This window comes from Mycteria americana, chromosome 9 (assembly GCF_035582795.1).
Source record: "Mycteria americana isolate JAX WOST 10 ecotype Jacksonville Zoo and Gardens chromosome 9, USCA_MyAme_1.0, whole genome shotgun sequence".
Taxonomy (NCBI): domain Eukaryota; kingdom Metazoa; phylum Chordata; class Aves; order Ciconiiformes; family Ciconiidae; genus Mycteria; species Mycteria americana.
In genome coordinates, this window is record NC_134373.1 from 33492191 (window position 1) to 33514399 (window position 22209).

General features: G+C 42.0%; 1 protein-coding gene across 2 annotated transcripts; it reads right to left on the reverse strand.

Annotated features, from left to right (window-relative positions):
- Positions 1 to 1095: 1095 nt before the first annotated feature.
- LOC142414367 (protein mono-ADP-ribosyltransferase PARP14-like) lies at positions 1096 to 21410 on the reverse strand. Of its 2 annotated transcripts, XM_075511494.1 has the most exons (19): positions 21080 to 21410; positions 20872 to 20978; positions 20759 to 20792; positions 19696 to 19770; positions 18726 to 18923; positions 17417 to 17701; positions 15242 to 15478; positions 12144 to 14386; positions 10425 to 10658; positions 9925 to 10146; positions 8795 to 8885; positions 7682 to 7831; positions 7100 to 7162; positions 5877 to 6044; positions 4787 to 4993; positions 4094 to 4687; positions 2775 to 2920; positions 2053 to 2227; positions 1096 to 1840 (listed from the first exon to the last, which is right to left on the reverse strand). In XM_075511494.1, exons 1-19 carry the CDS (start codon positions 21270 to 21272, stop codon positions 1551 to 1553), a joined length of 5712 nt encoding a protein of 1903 aa, XP_075367609.1. In that variant the 5' UTR covers positions 21273 to 21410; the 3' UTR covers positions 1096 to 1550. The 2 variants fall into 2 exon arrangements, with proteins under 2 accessions (XP_075367609.1, XP_075367610.1); XM_075511495.1 differs by lacking the exons at positions 20759 to 20792; positions 20872 to 20978; positions 21080 to 21410 and adding an exon at positions 19429 to 19518.
- Between the last annotated feature and the right edge of the window lie 799 nt (positions 21411 to 22209).

Sequence of the window (22209 nt, forward strand, 5' to 3'; positions counted from 1 at the left end):
AGCTGAGAATAGATGCATTACTGTCTCCTGCAGAGAAAGTTCAGTGGTACAAGTGACGTACCAGCTGCAGTGAAGCACCCCGTCCTGTCACCTCTGGCTCCTGTCATGCTGATGGACAAGTGACTGCGTGTATTTGTTACATTAAGTCTAGTTATTTTAAAAGCAAAACTTAAAGTCTTTTGGCGCCCACACCCATAGCTTGATTTCAAGCATCAGGAATTCAACAGTCAGCATTTTTCAGCAGTTAGGAAACTGACATAATCAAAAGCAGTAAATCCGGGAGAGTGGTTCCAGCCCTGTTGCAGAGGGAGCGACGGGGTGAGGCATGAATGAACAACCTGATGTTTATGGCTCTACTGAGGTACTTGCAGGTTCACATTATTTCACAGCACCTTCCCTAGAAAACATGTCCCTCGGCCATGCTTACCCTGCAATGGTAACATAGACACACCAACCCACGGTAAAACTTTAAAGTAACAGCAACCTAACTCACTCTGTAAAGTGAGTATTGGAAGATTTTCTCTTAATCATCCAACCACATAAGAAGTCAAACCTGATACATTCAGAAGGGTTTTTAGAATTTGGAGGTGCTGCATCACTCTGCTTTTTCACTGGAAGATCTTACAATATCTGGCATATTGTAAGATATGCATAAGAGGCATATTTTTTTAGTCTGTCAACATGCTACAAAGAAGGTGATGTTGCTTTACTCCCCTCTCCAACACAGATGGTAATTAATGATCACCCCTTTGAGATAACCTATTTATTTAAGCCTTAACAGCCCACCCTTCTGTGCTTTTCTTTGCTCTATTCATTTCCCCTGAAGATTACAGGAAGGTTGCTGCAGCTAGTATATGACAACAGAAACACCTTCTCAAAATTTACTTTCCTATCTCTCTCAGGCTATATCTATATCTATATATATATATAACTAACTCAGGCAACTTCTATAACCTTCTGTGGAACCTCTTATTAACCTGCCAGGGAGGGTTACTGTATGAGAAACAAGCAAATCTGTATTTGAGGCATAAAGTTCATTAGTTGAAAACCAATGCTAAATCTTCAAAGACGTTTAGACAAACACAAGCCCTTAACTACAATTAGTTTATTTATTGAAAACCACTGTATCACAATTCATGATGCAGACAGTCATTTACAGAGTGTAAGAAGCCATCAGAAGTGCAACATGGAGCAGTCAGTGGCTGAAAGAAGATCCCTTCCAATCCCCTGCCAGCACTCCCCCCTTCCTAGTGCAACCAGGATGGCAGTAAGGCTGCATGGAAAGGCTAAATACAATGTAAAGGCTTGATATGTAATCTAACAGCAGTTTTCTGTTGAATATTGAGCTCAAGTGTTAAATATACTCAGCTACTCTAAGTGTAAACAAGCAGTCTATTTCAGTGCTATCAAAAATTGCCAGAAGTTGCTTAAATGTGAACAAGCTTTAAGAAATTCATTTGATAAAACTATTTATTGTTTTCATTGTGTATTTTGTTATAAGTGTTTCTGTCCTACTGAAAGACATGCAATCCTCGCTGCAGTCAAAATGCTTATCTAGTGAAAGTGATAAGGTATTCTGGGTAAGCTTGAATGTCATTAAATATGATAAACATGGATGGCTGGTTCACATTATCAGTGGAACTATCAAACAGATCTATAGAGTTACTAGCGTTTTTTGCTGCTGGAGTAATTGATCCTTTTCTCCCCTGAGAATATTCTCCAACAAGGACTCGAGCCAAGTACATGTACTTCTTCCCATTCGCATCTGGTTTAGAGTAGGTGTCGCTGACAGAATAGCTGGCATTAACTGCAAAGTACGTTCCATTTCCAAAGTTTGCAGCTGTAGTCAGAAAAACAAATGTTTGTGAGCGTTTCAGTTTATCTGCCATCTTCAGAGACTGTGAATCTCTTGACAATTTTGCTTTTTATTTGAAATGGGGAGATTTAACAAAACAAATAATTTTGCATAGAAGTCAGGACTATATGGATGGCATGGCAAATCAGTCCTAGCCCTATGCAGGAAAACAAAAGTTGTTTTGAAATTCACATTACCGTGCATTCCAGCATAGCTCCGGTTAAATCCATAGTTGTTAATTAAGGTTAACGACTCCTTACTTGTCCCGTGAAACAGAAACCTCTCGTTATTTCTGTTGCCATTTTTGTTATCCATTTCACGCTTTTTTATTTGGTAAGCCTTCCATAAAAATGGGTTCTGTACCCTTTCAATCTGCAAAGTTTGAAAGTAAGACACATTAATTTTCTTTAGGTTGCTGTCATGAAAAACATTAGTGTACCAACAATTCAATCTGCTTCCAAGGTTCTTCTCCTAGCTCCAATGCATGTATACCAGATTATGAAATAAGTTAGTCAAATCACTCCAAACTTTGGCATGACAGACAGCAGAACCCAGCCCAAAACAAGACAGAAAGATTCCATGTGAAACAATATAGGACAGTTTTGCAGATTTCTGGGGCATAAATGACATGCCTACCTGCAAAGCACACATGGCTTAAGCGAGCAAATGCTGTGCTCTACTATAGCAAAAATGATTTAAAGAAAGAACACTCTCACCGGTGCTGAAGAAGCGACTGCTTAAGACTTGCTCCAAATATCTTCACTGCAACATTGAACTGATACTGATTAAAATTAGTGACAGCCATAGAGACTTGTCCAGCTTCAGAAATCCCAGTGGAATTTATTTTTCCATAGTTGTTAGTATTCTTCATCACTTGTTATCAAAGTATTTATGCTCAGAAATGATGACATGCTTTTACCTTTTTAATTTTTAATGACTGACAGGTCTTCAGAAACTTTTCCTGCACATCTCTATATTCTCTTGTTTCTGGTTTTAGTTCCACTATTTTCAGTCGCTGGTTTTGCATATCATCCCATGTTGCAGGAAGCACTGTTGACTCTTGATCTGCAGAAGAAACATAATCAATCATATTTACCCAAATCCTCTGCTTAAAATGAAATATGCCCTGCTACAAGGGCATATTTGTAAAAAGACCATACATCTAGCTTATCACTAGTGCCTACTGGTCTTTGTCAGCCAAGACTATTCCATGGGTCTTTTACCAGAGGATTAGGGCATTTTAGTTTCTGGTTTGCCATTGCACTGGCAATTGATCTGCCTGAATTGGGAGTTCCTAGACAAATCTGTTCTTCACAGCCGAAGAGGGATCCTTTGCAACATCTTTTACCAGTAGCCTTCCCTGCAAATCAAGTTTTCAAGGACATGGAGCAAATGCAGAAATACTGAGTAGTTAATTCTCATCAACCAGGAGACTAGGAGCAAAGCATCTGAACAAGGAAGGTTTTAAATTAAGAAGTTCAAGAATATACTGTCCATCTGAAAAGCAGAAGTCTTCCCTTTCTTCCCTTCTCTCATTTCATGCAAGGCCTAGGATCTAGCTGCATTGTCAAACAGTAACAGACTGATGCATATGCTACAGACATCCAGCAGTATAGGTTCCCTCAATTAGAAGTATGAAACCCTTTTAAATAAGTGACATTTTTTGGTAAGAGAACAAAAAATAAAAATCTGAAAATACGTGCAGGAGGCATTACTAAGACACCGGGAGCTGCACAGTTACTTAAACCTCTCCACTTTCACTTTCAAGTGTGAAGTGGACAAAAACAGTTGTTCCCATTAAGATACAAAATGTGCCCCTGTAAAACTGAGTCACAGCAGGACAAAGAAAAATAATACACTGGGAAAAGCCCTGTATGGAGGAGTAAGAAAGAGGTAGCTCCTTATATTATAAAGGACCAGAAGTAAATGGAAGAGGGTACATCTCCAGCACAGAAATGAGCCGAGATCTAGAATCACTGCTACAAACTTTTAATTATTTCTAGTAAGCCTGTTAAGGACCTCAGAACGCATTACCTACATTTCCAAAAATTTTAAGTAACTGCAGGATTCTTTTATTTTCATTTCTCAATTCAGTTCCTTTCTACATTCTCCAGAAATGGACCTGCACAAAGCTCCTAACAATATTTTGCATAGTCTTACCATTTCTTACTCTTATTAGGCCGGATGCAACTTGGTTTTAATGTGGGAACATCAGTCTGTCAAGAGGCTTTTACTTACCTTCAGATTTATCAACACGTATAATGGGTGTATGTTTTCCTTGGTCATCCACAGCATATCTAGCTTCTATATTCACTGTGTATTTTTTCTCATCAATGATGACTGAAATATCTTTCTTCTTTTCTGTGAAAGCATTTTCCAAGTGCATATTTGTGAGACTGTCAAAGGGCACGTAGGAATCCTTTGCAAAATATTTCCACTCAATTAAGTTTTGTAAAAGTTCTGCATTGATCTCTTCCTGTTTAGCAGCTTCTACCCTGTGGATCATTTCTTGAATAGTTGAATAAGCAATCCAGACATCCTTCTCAACACCTGAAATTCGAATAGAGGTACTATCCAAACAAAGAACAATTTTTAATTTCTTTTGTAGGTCACGCAGTTCCTCACTCTCCGCTTCACCAAAATAAGAGATAGATTTATCTACGATTTCTGTTTGAAACTGTTCCTTTAAAATTGCACTTTTCAACCAGTTTTCAGCTTCTTCGACTTTGTTTTTGTTTTCACCACAAATCTGCAAAACAGCCACCTCGATTTTCTTTTCCAAAACTGTTTTGGTTTTTTCCTTTGGGGAATGTTTCTCAGAGCTCCAGAACGCTACATTGAAATACACAAATGTTGTAATTAATATTAACCATTATCAGCTGGTGCTAAACAGATTGATCTCTAACCTGTATTTAAGTGACATCTACTTACACGTGAACTTGGAAAGCAATGTTTTGGCTCTTGTTTTAGCAGGACTTTCTCTTTTCTGCATGCTCGTATGGAACACACTCAGCAGATGTGGCTGAAAGATGACAACTTTAATAGTTTTCACAGACGGAGCAGAGTTACTTCTTGCAAAGTCAGTTACTGCATCTATCATGTTGTCAGCTACTACAGCTGGATCGCGGCCTGCCTCACCTGAAACAAGTTATAAACATTTTGCCTTTAAAAAGTGTTAATAACTGTTACAAATGGTTAAAACATCTTTAAAAGAACAGTTATGAACATACCCACAACCACTTGGATCATAAACAGGTCAGAAATAACTTCAGGCTAGCAATTAGGAAAGGTTTCTATTTCTCAGGAAAAGGAGGTTCAAGACCACCTTTTCAGCAAGGGAAAAATGGGATTTTACTTTTGTTGACATGGTGACTGATCAGGTTATGATGTAGAGGATATGGCTTGGTTACCTAATACACCACAGGCCTGACGCTCAGTGGCCCAGTAGCTAACTCTTTGGCTCAAAAAGCAAGTCTAGTTTTATTCATGCAAAAGGTCCCTGCATGCATGGGGCCCAGTTCTGGATTCTCTGACTCTAGGGATTTCTACAGAAGTAACTGAAAATGACAAGAAGAGAAAAAGGGACAATCTGGCCTTTCTGACAGGTTCACATTCCATCCGTATCAACCCTACTTGTGTGGCTGCTAGCCAGAGCTGCATCATCTGCCGATTTCAGCAATAGAGAAGTAGCTCCCTGCATATTCTCTGATGAGCTGCCCACACATATCAGGCTGCTGTGACAAATGCTCATGGTTCTCCAGGAAGTATAGACATACCTTTGAATCCCTGTTAGCAAGGAAGTGTCAGCTCTAGAGCACTCATACTCTTTACATACTAGCTGACTGCAAGGAGTGAAGCTTTCTAGGTCTTCATAAGCTTCTAATAACAGTTTTAAAGTCTGCAGTTTCTGAATATATTTTCATCAAAGAATAATCCCTCCAGGTAAATCAAACTCATCGCTTGAACCCCAAGATCAGCAGAATCACATGCTCTGAACCCATTTCAAAAGGGAGACACAGACCTGTTCCAATTGCCGGGAAGGCAACAGAGGTGTACTGCTGTAATTCACACTCCTGAAGCACTTCGGAGACTAGCATCTTGATGTCATCTTGGCTAACAAAATGAATTATTTTTTTGCACGGCAGGCTTCCTGCTTGGGTGGTGATATAGCTCTTGTTAGACTGTGAGGCTGAAACATAAGTAGGAGAACGTAATCAATCAACAACTGTCCACAATATAGATGCGTACTAATCCTCATTAGCAGATAAGAAATGATGACAAATATGCCCCAGGATAAGCTTCAAGTCTCCTTCCACAAACTGTGCAACCCCCCTCCCTATTTTCACTTTCAAGGCACAAGGATTCATTTTATGTTTGTAAAATATTTGCCTCGTTTGGCAAATAAATTTTGTGTGCACCTTTATTTGTCAAGTTCGCTCCGCAGACTTGGAGAGCTTCATGCAGACTAGTACTACACTGTCTTCACACACACACGCAAGCATGCCATCTACCCTCAGGCTGCCTAGCCTGAATTACCCTCTTGGCCTCCACAACAGAGGTTTAACTCTTATCTCCTCCACATAATTCTTTTCCTTTGGTTGGTCTTCCAAGCTGGCCTCCACACCAGCGTCCTTCCCACTTCCCTTATTTTTGTGGGGTTTTAAACCACATCCTTATCCATCCTTATTCCCCGTTCATTATATTGGCTGTTCACTAGCTGAATTTGGTCTACAAATAAATGCCGCTTCTGAGGCAGGAACCCAACTTCACTAGTTTTCCCTCCTGGTCACACAGAGGATGTGGTAGTGGGTTGCTAGTTAAGCCAACAGCAAACATTTTCTCACTTGGGAATGACAAAAAGAGTTGCAGGTAGACAGTTGCTTCCAGTGAGGTATGGCTTCTCTATCAACATTTCTGCCAACATTATCCCTTGCTCATGGTTCTGTTTGATGTAGACTCGATTTGTTTTTATCATGGAAAGCTTTATTGGAATAAGAGGATGCAATAATGAATAGATTTAGTTCTTTATGTATGCTTAGAAGCCCTCTCCTCTTCTTGAAGATTTTTCTTTTCCTTCCCTCATTAGATGTTTTACAAATATCACATTAACTGATTAAAAACTAGCTGATGTAACACAGTGCATAATACAGATGGATGTACAGTAGGCACTGAGAAAGTATCCCAACAGATTCCTTGCCATACATGAACACCTTCAGAAAGGAGGTCAGAAATGTTGCACCATACCTAGTCGAGCACATTCATCTTCAACTGCTTTTCCAGCACCATTCAGAATTGCTCTAGAGACACCTTAAATGAGAAGAGGCATATGAATCCACTGTTAGTACTGTTAATGCCATCAAAGTCCCATCTGAGGCAGAACTGTGTACCATGTAATACCTAAAATATCTCAATCCTGATAACAGTAAAGGTTATAATTGAAAAGCACTGTTGCCTAAATTTTAGGCTTATGCTTTTCAATTCAAAGTGATGTCTAAAGTACCTAACAAGTTTCACTGAGGTCAAAACCTCATGGAGGTTTGTCTTCTCCTTTAGTCCGAGAGCTGTTCTATAAAAAGATTCTATTAAAAAAAATGATTAGTTTCCCTTTCTGCAAGAGTCTTAAACATGCCATCCTGTAACACAAATTAACAAGAAAAAGAAAGTTTCAGACACTTCCTAATTGAACCTTTGTACCCTACGAAGCAAAACAGAAACCACGCTGTGAAACAAAAGGGTTTGAAACGTTGAAAAATTTACTTCCTACTCTCCTTATCCAGCCCTTCCAACCACACGTACTGTCTTCGCACATAATACCCACTAAAATACCTGTTTTGAGGCTGAAGGTTTGGTTTGTTATGTTTACAATGACATCTCCCTCTTCCTTGGTAATATCGCCTTCCGCCACCTGGAACACGATGGAGCCGATCGTCATTTCACGTACATTCTGTACTGGGACTGAAGAGGCACCAGAGAAAGCTGCAGGAAAGAAATACAGACCCTGAGCAGAAAAGAGCAATGAGGTAAGAGATAAGGGACTTGTTCATGGGTACAACGCCTACAGAGACCACAGTTTGGCTCCAGACTCAGCCTGTGAAGAGGACTGCCTGCCATGTTAACTGAAAATCATTCCTCCTCACCGGACTCTCCGATCAACCTTCACCTATTCCCATCATTGCTATTCATGCTGAGATTGCAGAAAAAACTTGTTTTGCGGCACACCTGGTATACAGACACTACTTTGCAACATTTTACTATATAAGCCTTTGCGAAACTCCAAGGTAAGAGAGCAGCAAACTTTCCAAGTCTCACTCCCTTGCTCCTCTGTCTCACAGAGTTTTCAGGCAGGTTCTCTACTGCATGACAGGAACTATTTACCTACGCGTTATTTCTAAAAACTTGATGAAGTTTTCAACATATAACTCATTTTCTACACTCTGCAGTTCCATTAAGCTGGATAACACCGAAGATATTTCAGTTTGGTTTTGCTATTCATCTGAATGTGTAAAAGATTTAAGAGTATTCCAAAGAGGCCACTTTAAGACATATAACCAGGAACTCGCCTGCCTTCCCAGGACCTAGGAAGGCACCGACCTGTTCATGATCTAATCAAGTACTGCAACAATAAAAGAAAAAGCCCTGCTTGTGCCCTCAGCACATAATAGCTTCTGCTGTCCTGATTTGTCAGGGCACTATCCAGATAATGAATCACAGGTATAGTTTTCTTCTTAGCATCTCCAACATTGTTTCAGACATTACAGACACCCAGCCTGAAAATACTATATGCTGCCTTTACAGCAGCCACTTCGATTGTTAGTTGGACTTTGGGAATGACATGCTCACCAAGCAAATATCTAAACATCCATAATGAATGCATTTCCTGGAATATTTAAAAGAATAAAAACATCCACTAGGCACACAACTTCTGTGAAACAAGCTTACCCGCGTCTTGACTAGCCTCATTTGGAGAAGTCTTCTGTGCTGCAACATCTGCAGTATTTCCACATCTGTTCTCAAGTTCATCTGAAAATTCCTAGAGAAGGAAATTACAATCAACCCCTGTAGAAGTCTTTAGATTACACAGTAGAAATAAAGGTTTGAAAAGTAAAGTTAAGAAACATTTCGAAAGAGCTTAACGCAAATTACTTCATACCATCTGCCATAATGATGATGGCAAGTCTTGACACACTGTTGTTCTCAGAGAACAAGGTTATTCAGTGTGAGCAACAGACAGAATTGATAAATAAGTCAGAGCCCTAGTTACCATTCCAGAGGGATATATTAACAGATGGCATCCTTACACTGAGGGGCTAGTTCACACTCTAACTCAAGTCTTGCAGCTAATGGCACCCTTCTCTATGCACAATAGCTCAGGCTTTAGCACAGTAGCCTTCAAGTTTGGCCTTTCAAAATGTATTAGCTACTGTACAAAGTAGCAGAAGTCAACAAATGCAGAAACACTTACTTGGACATTAATTCACAGTGTGACATTTCACGGTGTGACTTAAGGAAAAGAGAGCATTTTGAGAGATTCATGTATGATATGAGTAACTTGAGTGTGGATATAGAAAATTTGTGCTAACGTGATACTGAAGAAAGAAGGATGCAGAATACTGATACGTTTCTACTGGAGAGGTTTACCAGCACAGCAATCCTAGCATAATTATTCTTCCTAAAAAGACGCTAGCACTCCATTGAAAGCACTCCTTTTTCCAAGAGTGAAGGCATCTATGCAGGAGTCGCAGCAAATTTTTCTGTAGGCAAGTCCTATGTACTGAAGAATTAGATGAGTTCATGAGATAAAGAATGATTACACTTTCATCTGTATTATTGCCAGGGAACAGAAAAGGATAGGAAGGGAGCAGGGCTGTACAGGACAGGCAGGTGACCATGAGGGGTAAAACCAAAAAGAGAACTTTCAGTACACACAAGAAAGACTGTTAGCAAACTACTTCTTTACTATAAGAACAAGCACCCTGTGGATTCTTTGGAGATCATCAGATAGCCGAGCATCATGAGACAGACCCAAATGAAACAGCATATAATAAAGACAGAAAAACATAGTAACTCACCTGAATATTAGCTGTGTCTTTTGGATGCAACAGAAAGTGAACTTCCTCAAGAGAATTTACTCCATTTTTGCTACTGAATTCAAACACTTTGTCAAACAGTAATTTAGCAACAACAGACCTTGGGAATCCTAAATTCCCAGTCCCAATTGCTGGGAAAGTAATTGACTTTAGAGATAGTTCCTCAGCAATCTGCAGGCATTTTGTGATGATGTCGCCCAAGACCTGTAAAACATAATTATTTTTTCAATTACAGAGTAATTTTACCAATATGTGCAATGTAGCACTTTCCCTTTTAGCTATCTCTTGGTATTAAAATACAATAATTGCATACATCACAAGGAATATATTAGTCAACAAGGGATTAGCCACACAGCTAAAAAAGAACAGCCCAAACTCCCTTATCTCCTATGAAACTGTCCCTCACTTCAGAAGAGAAGTTGCATTAAACCTACTATAAAGCCCAGTCAAATTAGAGTTCAGAGAAATAAAACCCTTTATACCTTTTGTGATGCGTGTCTCGGGGACCATGCAGGTACGACAGCATGAAGTACAACACTGCAACCTAGATTGTAACCTTTTGTTTTCAACACAGATCCTTCCTCATGTGTTTTTCCTAGGCCTTCTTCGTTTAAGTCTGTCTGAAGCATTGGCCCTGCCTTGCATAGCAAAGCTTTAGAGAGTGGCCCGTTACAGAGCTGGAGATCTTTGGCAACGCTGGTGACAACAATGTCTGTCTGAAAAACACACAAGCAAAAACTCTAGCTTTTAAGTATCAAGTCTTTTAAGTATCAAGTTTAAATTTTGCACTGATTAATCAAATACAGTCTGCCTGCTGATTTACAAAGTAAATGTTTGGGACAGCGATCTGAGAGGAACAAAATTTTGGAATAAACCAGAATAGTTATGCTCAGTTCTAATACCATGAGCCTGCCCATAGCAACACAAAAGCTGAGTTAACAGCAAAGTTCATTTCAAGCCAACAGGAGACAGGTAAAATTCTGTATTCCTGGTCTACGCTCAGCCAAAACCAGTACATCATTCTACCTCCATCTGAAAAACATTTATGAAGTTCGTTCTCCAAGAGAAGCTCGCAGACCAAAAAAAAAAAAAAAAAAAAAAAAATCTGTGTTCACTGAGGTAAGCAAGACCTTCCATACGTGACTGGCCTCGAGAAAAAGGAGAAGCTGAAAACAAAAAAGACTGGAGGAAAGCTATAGAGAAAGAAGTGAGAAAGGCAGTAACTTATAAGGGAGAGAAATACAAAGGGCTACAAACGTTGTGTCAAGCACTATATTCAGCTCCTCAGGAAGGACCTCTATACGCATTTTAACATATATTCTGCCCTGGCCAACTGGAGGAGCTGCATGCACAAGATGTGGGAGGCATCCACTCCTGAAACGATTTGCTGGCCACTATGGAAAGGGTTCTGAAAGGAGTTGCTACCAGTATCGGTGATCCCAGTAAATTAGCTATCAGCCTGCTAACAGCAATTCAATACTGGAGGCAACTGGAAAACGATTAGTGAAGTTGGTTCTCCACAGGAAATGCAATGGCAACTGCATGCTGCGTGCCAGTGTTCATCAACAGCATAATGGATAATAGTTCCCCAGACCAATATCCTACATATGCAGGGAGAACCAGACTGGCTGTGAGCCCAGGGTTCAGATGTGCATGGCCGGGCTGCCTCAGGACCACAGAGGACCTGGAAGCAGCCCAGCCACTCTCACACGGCAGGGTACTCATCTTAACCGACACTGAACATCCTCTTCTGCTTTTGCGCTAGTACCACACTCTTGTAAGTAGGATTTCTGGGAAGGTCAACGCTGCACGCAGGTAGTTCCTGCCCAGCAAGGTAGGGTCGGGGGAGTCAGAGCCCAGAACCATTCCTGCCAAACCCAGTTGCTTCTGCTAAACTGTAATGCACCATGTACCACAGGGGTCTGTGTGCCTCTGTGTCAGTAGATGACAAAATGCAATGCTGCACAGCTGTCTGTATCTATCATGTAGGTCAGTCATGTAATAGCAATTGTCATTATCAGCAGTGATAGCCAATTTCAGTAACATATCAAACATGTTACATTGCTAATTACAGATGATGGTCTAAGATTGGTCATTTTTTGGTTTTGTGTTTGTTTTTTTAAAAAAACAAAACAAAACAAAAAACCCCCACCAAAATCCCACACTTGATATTTGAAAAGCAGATAATTTAAAACACTTACTGTAGCATCTTCAATGCTTCCTTTTTTCAGCATGATGTCAAGGCCTTCCTCAGTTGTTACCAATGGGAAGTCCTTGCTATTTTGAGTAATTTTGCTTTTCTTAGGCTGACGAACTGTACTGGTCTGATTCAGTGACTTGCAGGAAGGTGAATAATCTGAAAACACTTCTTTCAGTGCCTTGCTGAAAGCCTGAATGTTATTCTGTGCAACATCCACGAGATGAACCTCCTTCAAGCTGCTGTCCCCCATGGAGTCTTCCAAGGTCTCCTTGATGGAGGACACAATCGAATATGTACACAGTTCCAGTGGGAAGCCAAAAATCCCTCCACTTATAGCAGGTAAAGCTATGGAACGATGATTGTATGTTTCAGCTAGTTGTAGACTTTTCTTCACTGTCTTTCTTAGCAAGAACACACACTTTTCTGCTTCGTCTTTCCTCCACCTGGGCCCAACAGCATGAATGACGTTCTTGCAGGGAAGTTTCCCAGCACCCGTGATAACTGCGCACCCAGGCTGCAAACTCCCGTTCTTCCTCACCAGCTCGTCACACTCCTGTTGCAGCTCTGGACCAGCCGCTTTTAACAGTGCCTCAGCAAGGCCACCGATGTGTTTTAAGTCTTCATTAGATGCATTTACCACAACATCAACAGGATGAGTGCACAAGTCAGCTTCATAAACCACTATTACAATTCCACGTATGGTCGCCTGCCCATAGGGCTTGCCTACATTACTATGTTCTTGCTGTTCTTCTGACTGCTCTTCCAGCCTGACTAGACACTTAAAGTCTTGTTTCACACTGGCAGCAAAAAAGCGTTCTCGCTCTTCAAGAAACGACTTGGCTCCTGGTGCTCTAATTACCACACGCTTATAATGCAGGCCAGACAGAATTTGCTCAACTAAGGTGACTCCCTTCAGCACTTCTCTTCTCGGCCCACTCAAGGATATAACTCTACATTTCTTCTGTGTGCTAAAGTCAACTTTCACACCTTTCTTCTGTAAGTCACCCCAAACATTGGTCTTCTCTTTCTCAAAAAACATTATGACTCCCATGGGCTTTCCTCCGATGACCTTTTGTACTTGCGTGTTTTCATCTATAAAGTTAAAAAGTTCCTCAAAGGCTTTTGCTACTGCTTGAGAACAACCAGCAATGATGACCTGACCCTTTGCCTGAATGACTGTTACAGCTTCATTAGAACAGTTTTGCTGGGTAAGCATCCTCCATTCCTTCTTCTGGAGGACTAACTCATCCTCCAAAGTAATGCTTTTGTAGTCCAGTTCCTTCTTTATTTCTTCTTCTGCTTTTAGGAGATCTTCAGGAGCACTCCCTTTCAAGATGATAGCTTCTGTGCCAAGCTCATAAAAAGCACTAATTTGTTTTGACATAAACAGGCTCTGTGACAGGGTTTCATTATCAATACGCTCTAAAAACTGGAAAATATAAGGGTGGATATTAACTGTTTTCTTTGCCATTTTGCGTATATTATCTAATATTTCCCCTTTTACTTTATAAACTTCCTCAGGCACTCCACATAGGTTAATTATGTTCTGCAAATGATCATAAGTTATCTGCAGGGCTGGGAACTCCATACGAATTTTTTCTTCAAGACCAGTACTCTGTAAAATTGCATATTCCCCTGGACCCATTACCACCATTTCTTCAGTTCTTTGCTTTTCTCTTTCAATTTCTCTGGTGGCCTTTTCTATCAGAAACTTCAGTTCTTTTTCAACATTGTTCACAACTTCTTCTTCACCTACCAGAACAAGTAAATTCTTGGAAATATATGGGATTAGTAGAACTTCATCATGGGTAAAGCCGTTTCTAATGGCTTCCCACACCTCTGCGCTTACTTGACATTTAATTGCTTTGTACTTCGATATGCTACGTGAAAATGCTGTGGAAACATTTTCATTCCATGTCTTGATCAATCGAGATAGTAATCTCTTCTGCTCAGACAAATTAGCTGAGGGATGCAAAGTAACTTTTGGGTCTGCACAGTGACGTTCAGGCCATGTTAGCACACAATTACACTTTGCCATTTCACAACTTATTGCCACAATTAGCCTATTATATGTGCACAAGTAATACCAGATATATGGATCCAGAGGCACTGTAATTGGATCTGGCTTCTTTATTTGTGGCCCTTCCTTTCCATATAGAGCTGTGCCCAGCGACATGTAGTAAGGATAGACAGAGACTGGTGTTTTGTTGAGCGAATGCTGCTTTGCCAAGATATTGATTACATCTAAAACAAACAAACAAAAACCCAAACAATTAATGCTAGCACTTAAAACCAAAGATCTTATGAGTTTTTTTAAACTTTGTTTTCTACATAATAATGTTTGTTATGTCTAAGAATAGTTTTCCATGAATTTTCCCCCCTTCCCAAATAGAAATAATTCCAAATTATTGAAGAGTTACTGGATTTAAATGCCAAAAACTAAGTTAGAGACGGTTAAGAACCAACACGGTCCACATCCAGGAGGACGTATGCACAGCACTGTCTCTGCCCCCACTTCTGTTATATGCCATACTTGAACTGCCCAACTCAGTAGCTGTCTGCCCTGTTACTCAGCAGTATCAAATCACAGCTCCTCCATTTCCCCCAAAAAGAGCATCTATTATCTTCAATTTCCCTTGAGCTCTCCCCTTCACTCCAATGCCTCCAGCTTCCCCCTTGTCCTCCATCTTCCACAGATGCTCATGTTTCTGTCACTGGCTGGACAAGCCACAGCACCTGCCCTCCAGCCAAAAAGCTGTCCAAGAAATTGTCCTCAGATGAGCCAGACAGCTGGTGGTGAAGGCAGCGGGGGAGAAGTCTCCTGCACTACATAAGGCTGTGCTTTCTCTATTGAACTCAAACTGTAACCTGAATTCTGTAAGGATCAAGGCCTGGGTGAAATAAATTGCATAAAAAGGAAAAAATTCTATGCCTTATGCCCAGCTGGTCCAATTGCACTCCAGTTAGCAGAGACCTGCTGACAAAGCACCAGATCTGCTGTTTTATGAGGGCAAAGTAGCCTTTTCTCTAGAAAATCCACATTTTTATCTTTAAGTGAAAGGATCTCAGAGAAATAAAGGCTTCGTATTTCTGTATTACCTTTATGGTCACTGAATGTAATGATAGCTGCATCTTCATCAGGCAGCTGCTGAACATCCACCACTTGCGCACCTCCATTCTTCTTGTTTTCAAAGTAGACAGTTATATAGTCACTGGATGTGTTAGGTGGTATATTTTCAGCCCTAACGCTTCTTGTTAGCTCAAGGCACCGTGCAGTAATATTTTGTTGCTTTGCTCTGTGGTTTTGATTAAGCCTTTTAGCAAATTCCTCTGCAGCTAGAAAGAGAAGGGAGAAGAAAAAAGAAAAAAACAAACAAAAATAAAACAAAAAACCCCAAGATCAAACTAGTAGCTTGGTTTTCTACTATGATATTAGCAGACTATCACTGTGTGCATTGACCAAACCACTGAATTACAAAGCATCTATCAACCCAGAGGTGCCCACAAAGCTACTTCTTTCCACATATTCAGTATCTGTCACCTAGTATTCACCATATGGTTGATCACAATTGTTGACTACAACTACCATAGCCAGAATTTGTTACTAGTTTTCCTACTGAGTAGCACTGGGTCTCTTTAACACAAAAAGAAAATAAGATCAGGTTCATTTTGGGGCTATGGCTTGATACACAACTAATTAGACATAAGTCAACAGTTCAAATTTGGATTCTTTCAGTTTTATGATAAACACATTCTATTTTTGGCTATTTCCCCCCCCCATTATCATCATGGTAAAAGATAGTCAAGTCACTTTTACATCTGTCAGGCTAACACACAATTAAGTTTTTAAAGGATCTACTTACTTCCTAAAGGCCACACCAAAAATTTGAGACAGGACCACAATATGAGAGGCAAATAATTTCTGACTTCTAAAGCAGAAAACTCTATGCCTTCTCAGAGACTAAAAACTTCTTCGGTTTAGTTATACCACAGACTAATCCCTTCACAACTTCAAGATTTCTGAGCAACTTCATTCTTACATATCACCAGTAATACAACTATTCCCACGAAGTTGATTCAAAGTGGCATGTAACTTCTTTTCACCACGTTCTACCTTCTAAAGAGATTTACAGTTTTTCCACACAGAAGACAGAATTCTCTCTTCTTTCCTGTCCTACCTCCTCACCCAGAATCAAGCACATGTAAAATCTCCTTGCCCCTAAAAGGACTCAAGCACAGCAGCACTCAGAGAATCCTGGAACTAGTTCATTGCTGTCAGTTTAATTCAGTTCTCCTGGTAATGTGGTGCTGTTATCTCTACAACATCAGCTATGGCATTGGCTTACACTGTTCTGAATCTGGTCTTGTCATACCACAGACTACTGCCCATGTCCTGGGATGGAATTTGTTAATAATATCAACCATAAATCTTGGCAGGAACCAGGAAGTCCCCCCAGCCTCTCACCGGTGAGAAGTAGGAGCAGAAACTTCTCCACCACCTGGACAATGCCTTTGTCATCAATCACTAATAAGGCAGAAGAAAAAGCGTATAGTATCGAACACACTACAAAACCACAGTGGGCATGCAGCAGCTTAACAACTAGCTGGTACTGCAGCATCAGGCAAAGCATACGGTGTTAATTCCACGCTTCACATAACTGACAGCTGCCACTCTGCATAAGGACAGCTGGACTTGCCTCAGCATCCCAGGGTCCATGCAGCCCAGTATCCTGTCTCCAGCAAGGGCCACAGCAGGTATCTAGAGAATAGCTGTAAGAAGATGCTGCAAGAAGATGCTGCTTCCCTAATTCTCTCCCAGCCTCCAATCTATTACAATAGGTTTCCCAAGCCTGATACAGTCTATTTAATAAGCTTAAAAAGCTCAGTTCCATGTACTTGTTCAGTTTTCCCCCCAAATCCATACAAACTTACTACACATGTAACACCTTTTGGCAAGGAGAGCCTTTATCATTGATCTGTTCTAAGACTGAGTACACCCTTTTGCTGCTTGTATAAAGTTATAGTTTGTTGTCAGTCCTACCTCTTCTGTTCACTATCCAAATCAGTTAGCCCTTTTCTGACTTACACTGGCCTCTATACCTTACAGAAAAAAGGTATGTCATTAACTTTAGTAGAGTAAATCCTCATTTAAAATGATCCAATATTAGATCAAACCTTAAACCTATGACAGAAAACATTCATTTCCTGCTTAGTCTCCCTCACACACACACAAGTAGCTAATAAAAAAGATCCGCAACTCTGACTCCTTCTTACCAATATTTGCAGTAAAAGTAACGACAGCAGCATGTATTTCAGGTATCATTTCCACACTGAAGTCACCATCATCCTCTGACAAGCCACTGATGTTCTCTACCAGCATAATTAACATGCAATCTTTTACTGTCTCCTGCACATTTTCAAGCACAACTGCAGTGGAAGGCAGGGATGCTGGAGAGTCCTCCACTGGGCACAGCTCCTGGACAGTCTCCACTTGCCACGGCTTCACAAACAGCTCAATTTTCTTCACGTGATGCTGCCTTTGCAAAACTTCTTGGGCATCTAGTTCCACAGGAAAACAAACAAAGATGTGATCTTCCCTTCCCCTCCCACCACAGCAGAGCAATGTGTTAAACTACACTCTAAAAATCTGGCAGCCATATTTTCTCATTATCACAGAAGAAACAGAAATAAGGCAAAACTACATCAAAAGTTAGGGTCAGGACAAAAGCTACTCTATGATCTAGATGTCCCCAGTCTTCCCAAAGGAAAAAAAAAAGTTACTTTTTGAGGTTAGCACTACCTCCTTTCTTACTGCCCTCAAGTGCAAGAAACTGTTCTCCAGATTAGTAACTTCTAATAAAGAGCAAATACAGAAAGGGTTTTCCACCCTGCTTATCTTGGGTATTTAACAAATATTTAAGTATTAACTATTTAACTATATTTGACTATGTTCAACAGTTAACTATTTCTCCTGCATAGTTTCCTCTTTTTGCATACATCCTTCACACACTAACAAGTAGCCAACAGCATTTTAGTGTAGAGGAAAACATAGGAAAGCTACAGATAAACTGAGGCTACTTTAAAATCATTTTCTCCATAGAGGTGAGCATTCACCTCTCTATCTTACAAATACATAATATTTACTACCTCTTTTCCTCCCAATCTCCAAAACCCTGGCAATTGAAATGAATATGAAAGAAAACACAACAAAATAATATTTACCCATGATCTGCAGTTAATACTGTACTATACTTTATCCAGTCTCCTGAACTAGAATTAAAGCTTACTTATTCTGCAGTGCTCCTGACATCATTCTCCTGCATTATTCTCTGTGAGCCTTGATCAAGCATTTGGGACAGGTCTAGAGAAGCACTTCTTCCCCTGTGGGTTATTATAAACACTGTTGGAAACCCACATCTGCATTGGACAGACAGGCACATTTGCTCCTTTTACATCCTCTCACTCTTTGGGAATAATATGTCATTTCTGCTGAAGCAATGTCCACAAAGAGATCCAGCACCAGCAAAGGCCTATTTTTAAAAGGGAGCTTTAGTCATATAACACCCATAAGATATGATCATACCTTTCTCATCCTGAAAGATGATGATCATTTGCTGATCCATTCTGACATAGGACTTGATGGGCCCCCCACCAGACTTCCTTTTATTTTCAAAGTACATTTCCACAATCTCATCTTCTATTTCCTCCCCAAAGGCAGTGGTTACTACTATGACAGATTTCCTAGAGGTTGCTTTTTCTGCTTCCAATTTCTGACACAATTCTGAAATGAAAGATCACACCCTAATGTCTCAGGCAAAAGTTAAAAAAAAAACCCAAGCTTATTACCTTCCAAGCTTTCACACCCCTTTTTGTTCAGATCACATATATGATCAGGGAAAAGAACAGGCAAATAAACAGTAATTCAGGTGGGTTTTTTTTCCACAACAGCCTTTAAGTCCCAAACAAGCTGAGCATATCACTAGCATGAGTTGCCGCATCAACAGGTGAGGAGAAAAGGCTTCCATTCATCACCAGGCAAAGACAGCAGAAGTAATGGCTATGAAAGATTCTTCACAAATCCACGACAAGGGGAACCACCACTCTTCTGTCTATGCACTCTCTCTATTTACAGTTCCAGCCATTGCCGTGGGTCGCCATGGGCCTACACGTGCCGGCTGCCATGAGAGCTCAGGTGTACCTGGGGTACACAGCTACTGATGTCCTACCACAGGTCGCCCCGGCGGGACTGGTGGCAGCTGGGAAGGTCTGGGTAGGGACAGCCTTACCCAGAACAAAGGTCAGCATCCGCTGCATGCTCTCCCTAAGGAACTGACCTGTCTGAGGCAGTCAGTGAAGTGGTGAGCTTCCTAAAGGGACTCATACAAAGAAAAAAATATATTTATTTATTTTAGCCTGAGATCATGATTTCTACACTGCATTAGACAAACACCACAACCCACCCAGTTGACCAGGGCACTATTGCGGCATAAAGGTCAATGAAAACCAATGAAGCAAGAATACACGGGTCTCTGCTTGATAAGTGGCATGCTCACCTGTCTTTTCCTGCTGGATGCACACAGAAGCCTCCTTATCCTGGCAGGTGGAAAGAGACACCTGGGGTTCACTAACTAGAGATAAACAACAATGCTTTCTCAGTTACTGCGTAATTCAAGAAGGTGGTTATACTCTTGTAGATCCAGGACCTGTCGCAGCTTGAATTTAGTTTCATTTGACACTACCAGAATCCAAGATTTCCATATATTCCTTGTTTCAAACCATACGTGGAATGTGGTTACAGAAACACCCTTTAAGGTCAAAAAAGCCTCAGGCATAATGTCAAAAACAAGCTAGCACACAGCCATGCTGCGCGAACCACTGCGACCAGGTCCTCACGTGTTACAACACTATCCTCATACCAAAACTGCACCGTCGAACAAGAGATCTGTCAAGGACACCCCTCCTCTGGAGGGAAGCGCCTTTAGAAACCAGGCACCTCTGTAAAAGCATCTATCATGACCTATTCTGACTCCGTGCAACACCTCTACCTGCTAGTTTAAAACAATAAGGAATATGGCTAAATTAGAAATCAAAAGATAACAGTAATATCTGTCAGATTGCTTTTCTAGTCTGCACCCTCAATCCTTACCTGTTCACTGCCCTCATTTGCACAAATAAGTAGTTTGCCTGTGGAGATAAGCGTGCTATATATGATTGGCAAACTCTGGCCCGCAGGGAGAACACATGCAATGTCAACTGGAACCGCAACAAAAGCTGCATAGAAAGTTAATTCGTTCAGTTTTTATGCATGCATTAGAGTTTACTTAAGGGCTGTGCTTTACAAATTAAATTAATTTTGTGGTTTTAAAAACGAAGCAGAGTGCTGGAGGGGGGAAAAAAAGGAAAAAGAGTGAGCACAGCTCAACGCCAGCCTGGACAAGCACCCGACGAGCACACGGCTTGGTCACCGGTTTCTGCCACCTCCCCGCGCCCACCCGCTCCTCCCGCCCGGCCTCCCCGGGCCAGCGCCGAGCTGCGGGTGGGCCAGGCCCGCAGCCCCGGCCCCGCCGGGCTGAGGCGAGCGTTTAAGCCCCGCATCGCGCCTCACGCAGACCTTACCAGGCGCCTCGGCCCCGCCGGCCTGTCCCACCTCCTGGAAGCGGAACGAGAGGAGAGCGGTTACCCACGGCCCCGCTCGCCCACCCCTCCCCGGCCAGCGCCGTCCGCCTCACCTGCGCGGGGTCACCCTCCGCGGGCAGCTCGGTGACGAGCAGCGACAGCCGCCCTCTGGGCCCCCAGTCGAGCTCATGGACCCGCCGGTCGAGCACCCGCTGCCTCACTGCCAACACAAGCACGGGTGAGGGGACGGAGGGGACGGCAGCCGCCCCCCCACCCAAAGCGCGGGAAGGGGCCGTTAACGCCCCCGCCCCGGCCGCTCACCCTCGGGGCGGGCGAAGCAGACGAGGAGGTGCCCGGTCCCGGTCGCGGTCCGCAGCTCGCACTCGCCGCCGCCCGAGCGCTTCTGGCTCTGGAAGTAGCAGAGCAGCTTCTTCCTCAGGGCGGGCGGCGGCTCGGCGGCACCCCAGTCGCCGCGCACCAGCAGCGGGAAGGCGCCCGGCCGCTGCCCCGCCATGGCCGCCTCTGCGTCTATCCCCACCTCGCCGCTTTTGGTTTCATTTCTTCAGCGAGGAAGCCAGCATGGCTGAGCTCCGCCCTGCGCTGGGGGCGGGCGGCCCCCGCGGGCCATGGCCGAGCGGGTCGGCGGGAGGTCCCGGTCCCTCGCCGCGCCTCTGCATGGAGGGCAGGGCGCAGCCTCTCACCGCCCTGGGAAAACACCCCGGGTTACACAGCCCGCTTTGCTCAGGAGATCCTAAACCTAGCGTTGTACTTCCATAGAGTCGTACAAGAAGCCGGTTTTACAAATACAGCTGTTTTCCATGCCTGAGCTTACCGTGGTTAATGCAGACCTCGCCCTCCCTGGGTTACACTTGCAAATCAAGTCGTGATGCAAAGTAAAATTACCCGTTTCCATCATTCTCCGTCAGAAATACTTGTACAACTGTGCAAGATTGCAACGAAAGAGTATTTTCCTCAGATCGACTAAACTGTACAGCTATGATTAGAAAGTAAAGGTCTGTACAGCTGGTTACAGGATAAAGGCTTGGGAGCTTTCAGTGACAGTCAATAGGGCTCTGCTGCAAAACTCAGCCTGCAAAACATTGCCACAGATAAAATGGGAGCCAGTGAATTGTCAGACGGGGCTCTGACGGCAGTGAACTGGCTTATTGGGACAGAAAGTGAAACAAGAGACAAAAAGAAGTTGGGAAGATTTGATTTTCACAGCTTGTTTCACAGCTTGTCAGTGTGCAGGACAGCACGGGCATTTAGAAACAACTGGAATATTGGTATCTTACTGCACAGAAAAGGGAGGAAACTTGAAATAGTGTAATTGATTTATAATTAATGATTCTGAAACTACACTATTATTATTATCTAATAAATAGATTTATTTTAGTAGTGTAATTTCAGAATCTGACAATTAACAGAAGAATGCAGAACTGAGCAGATGG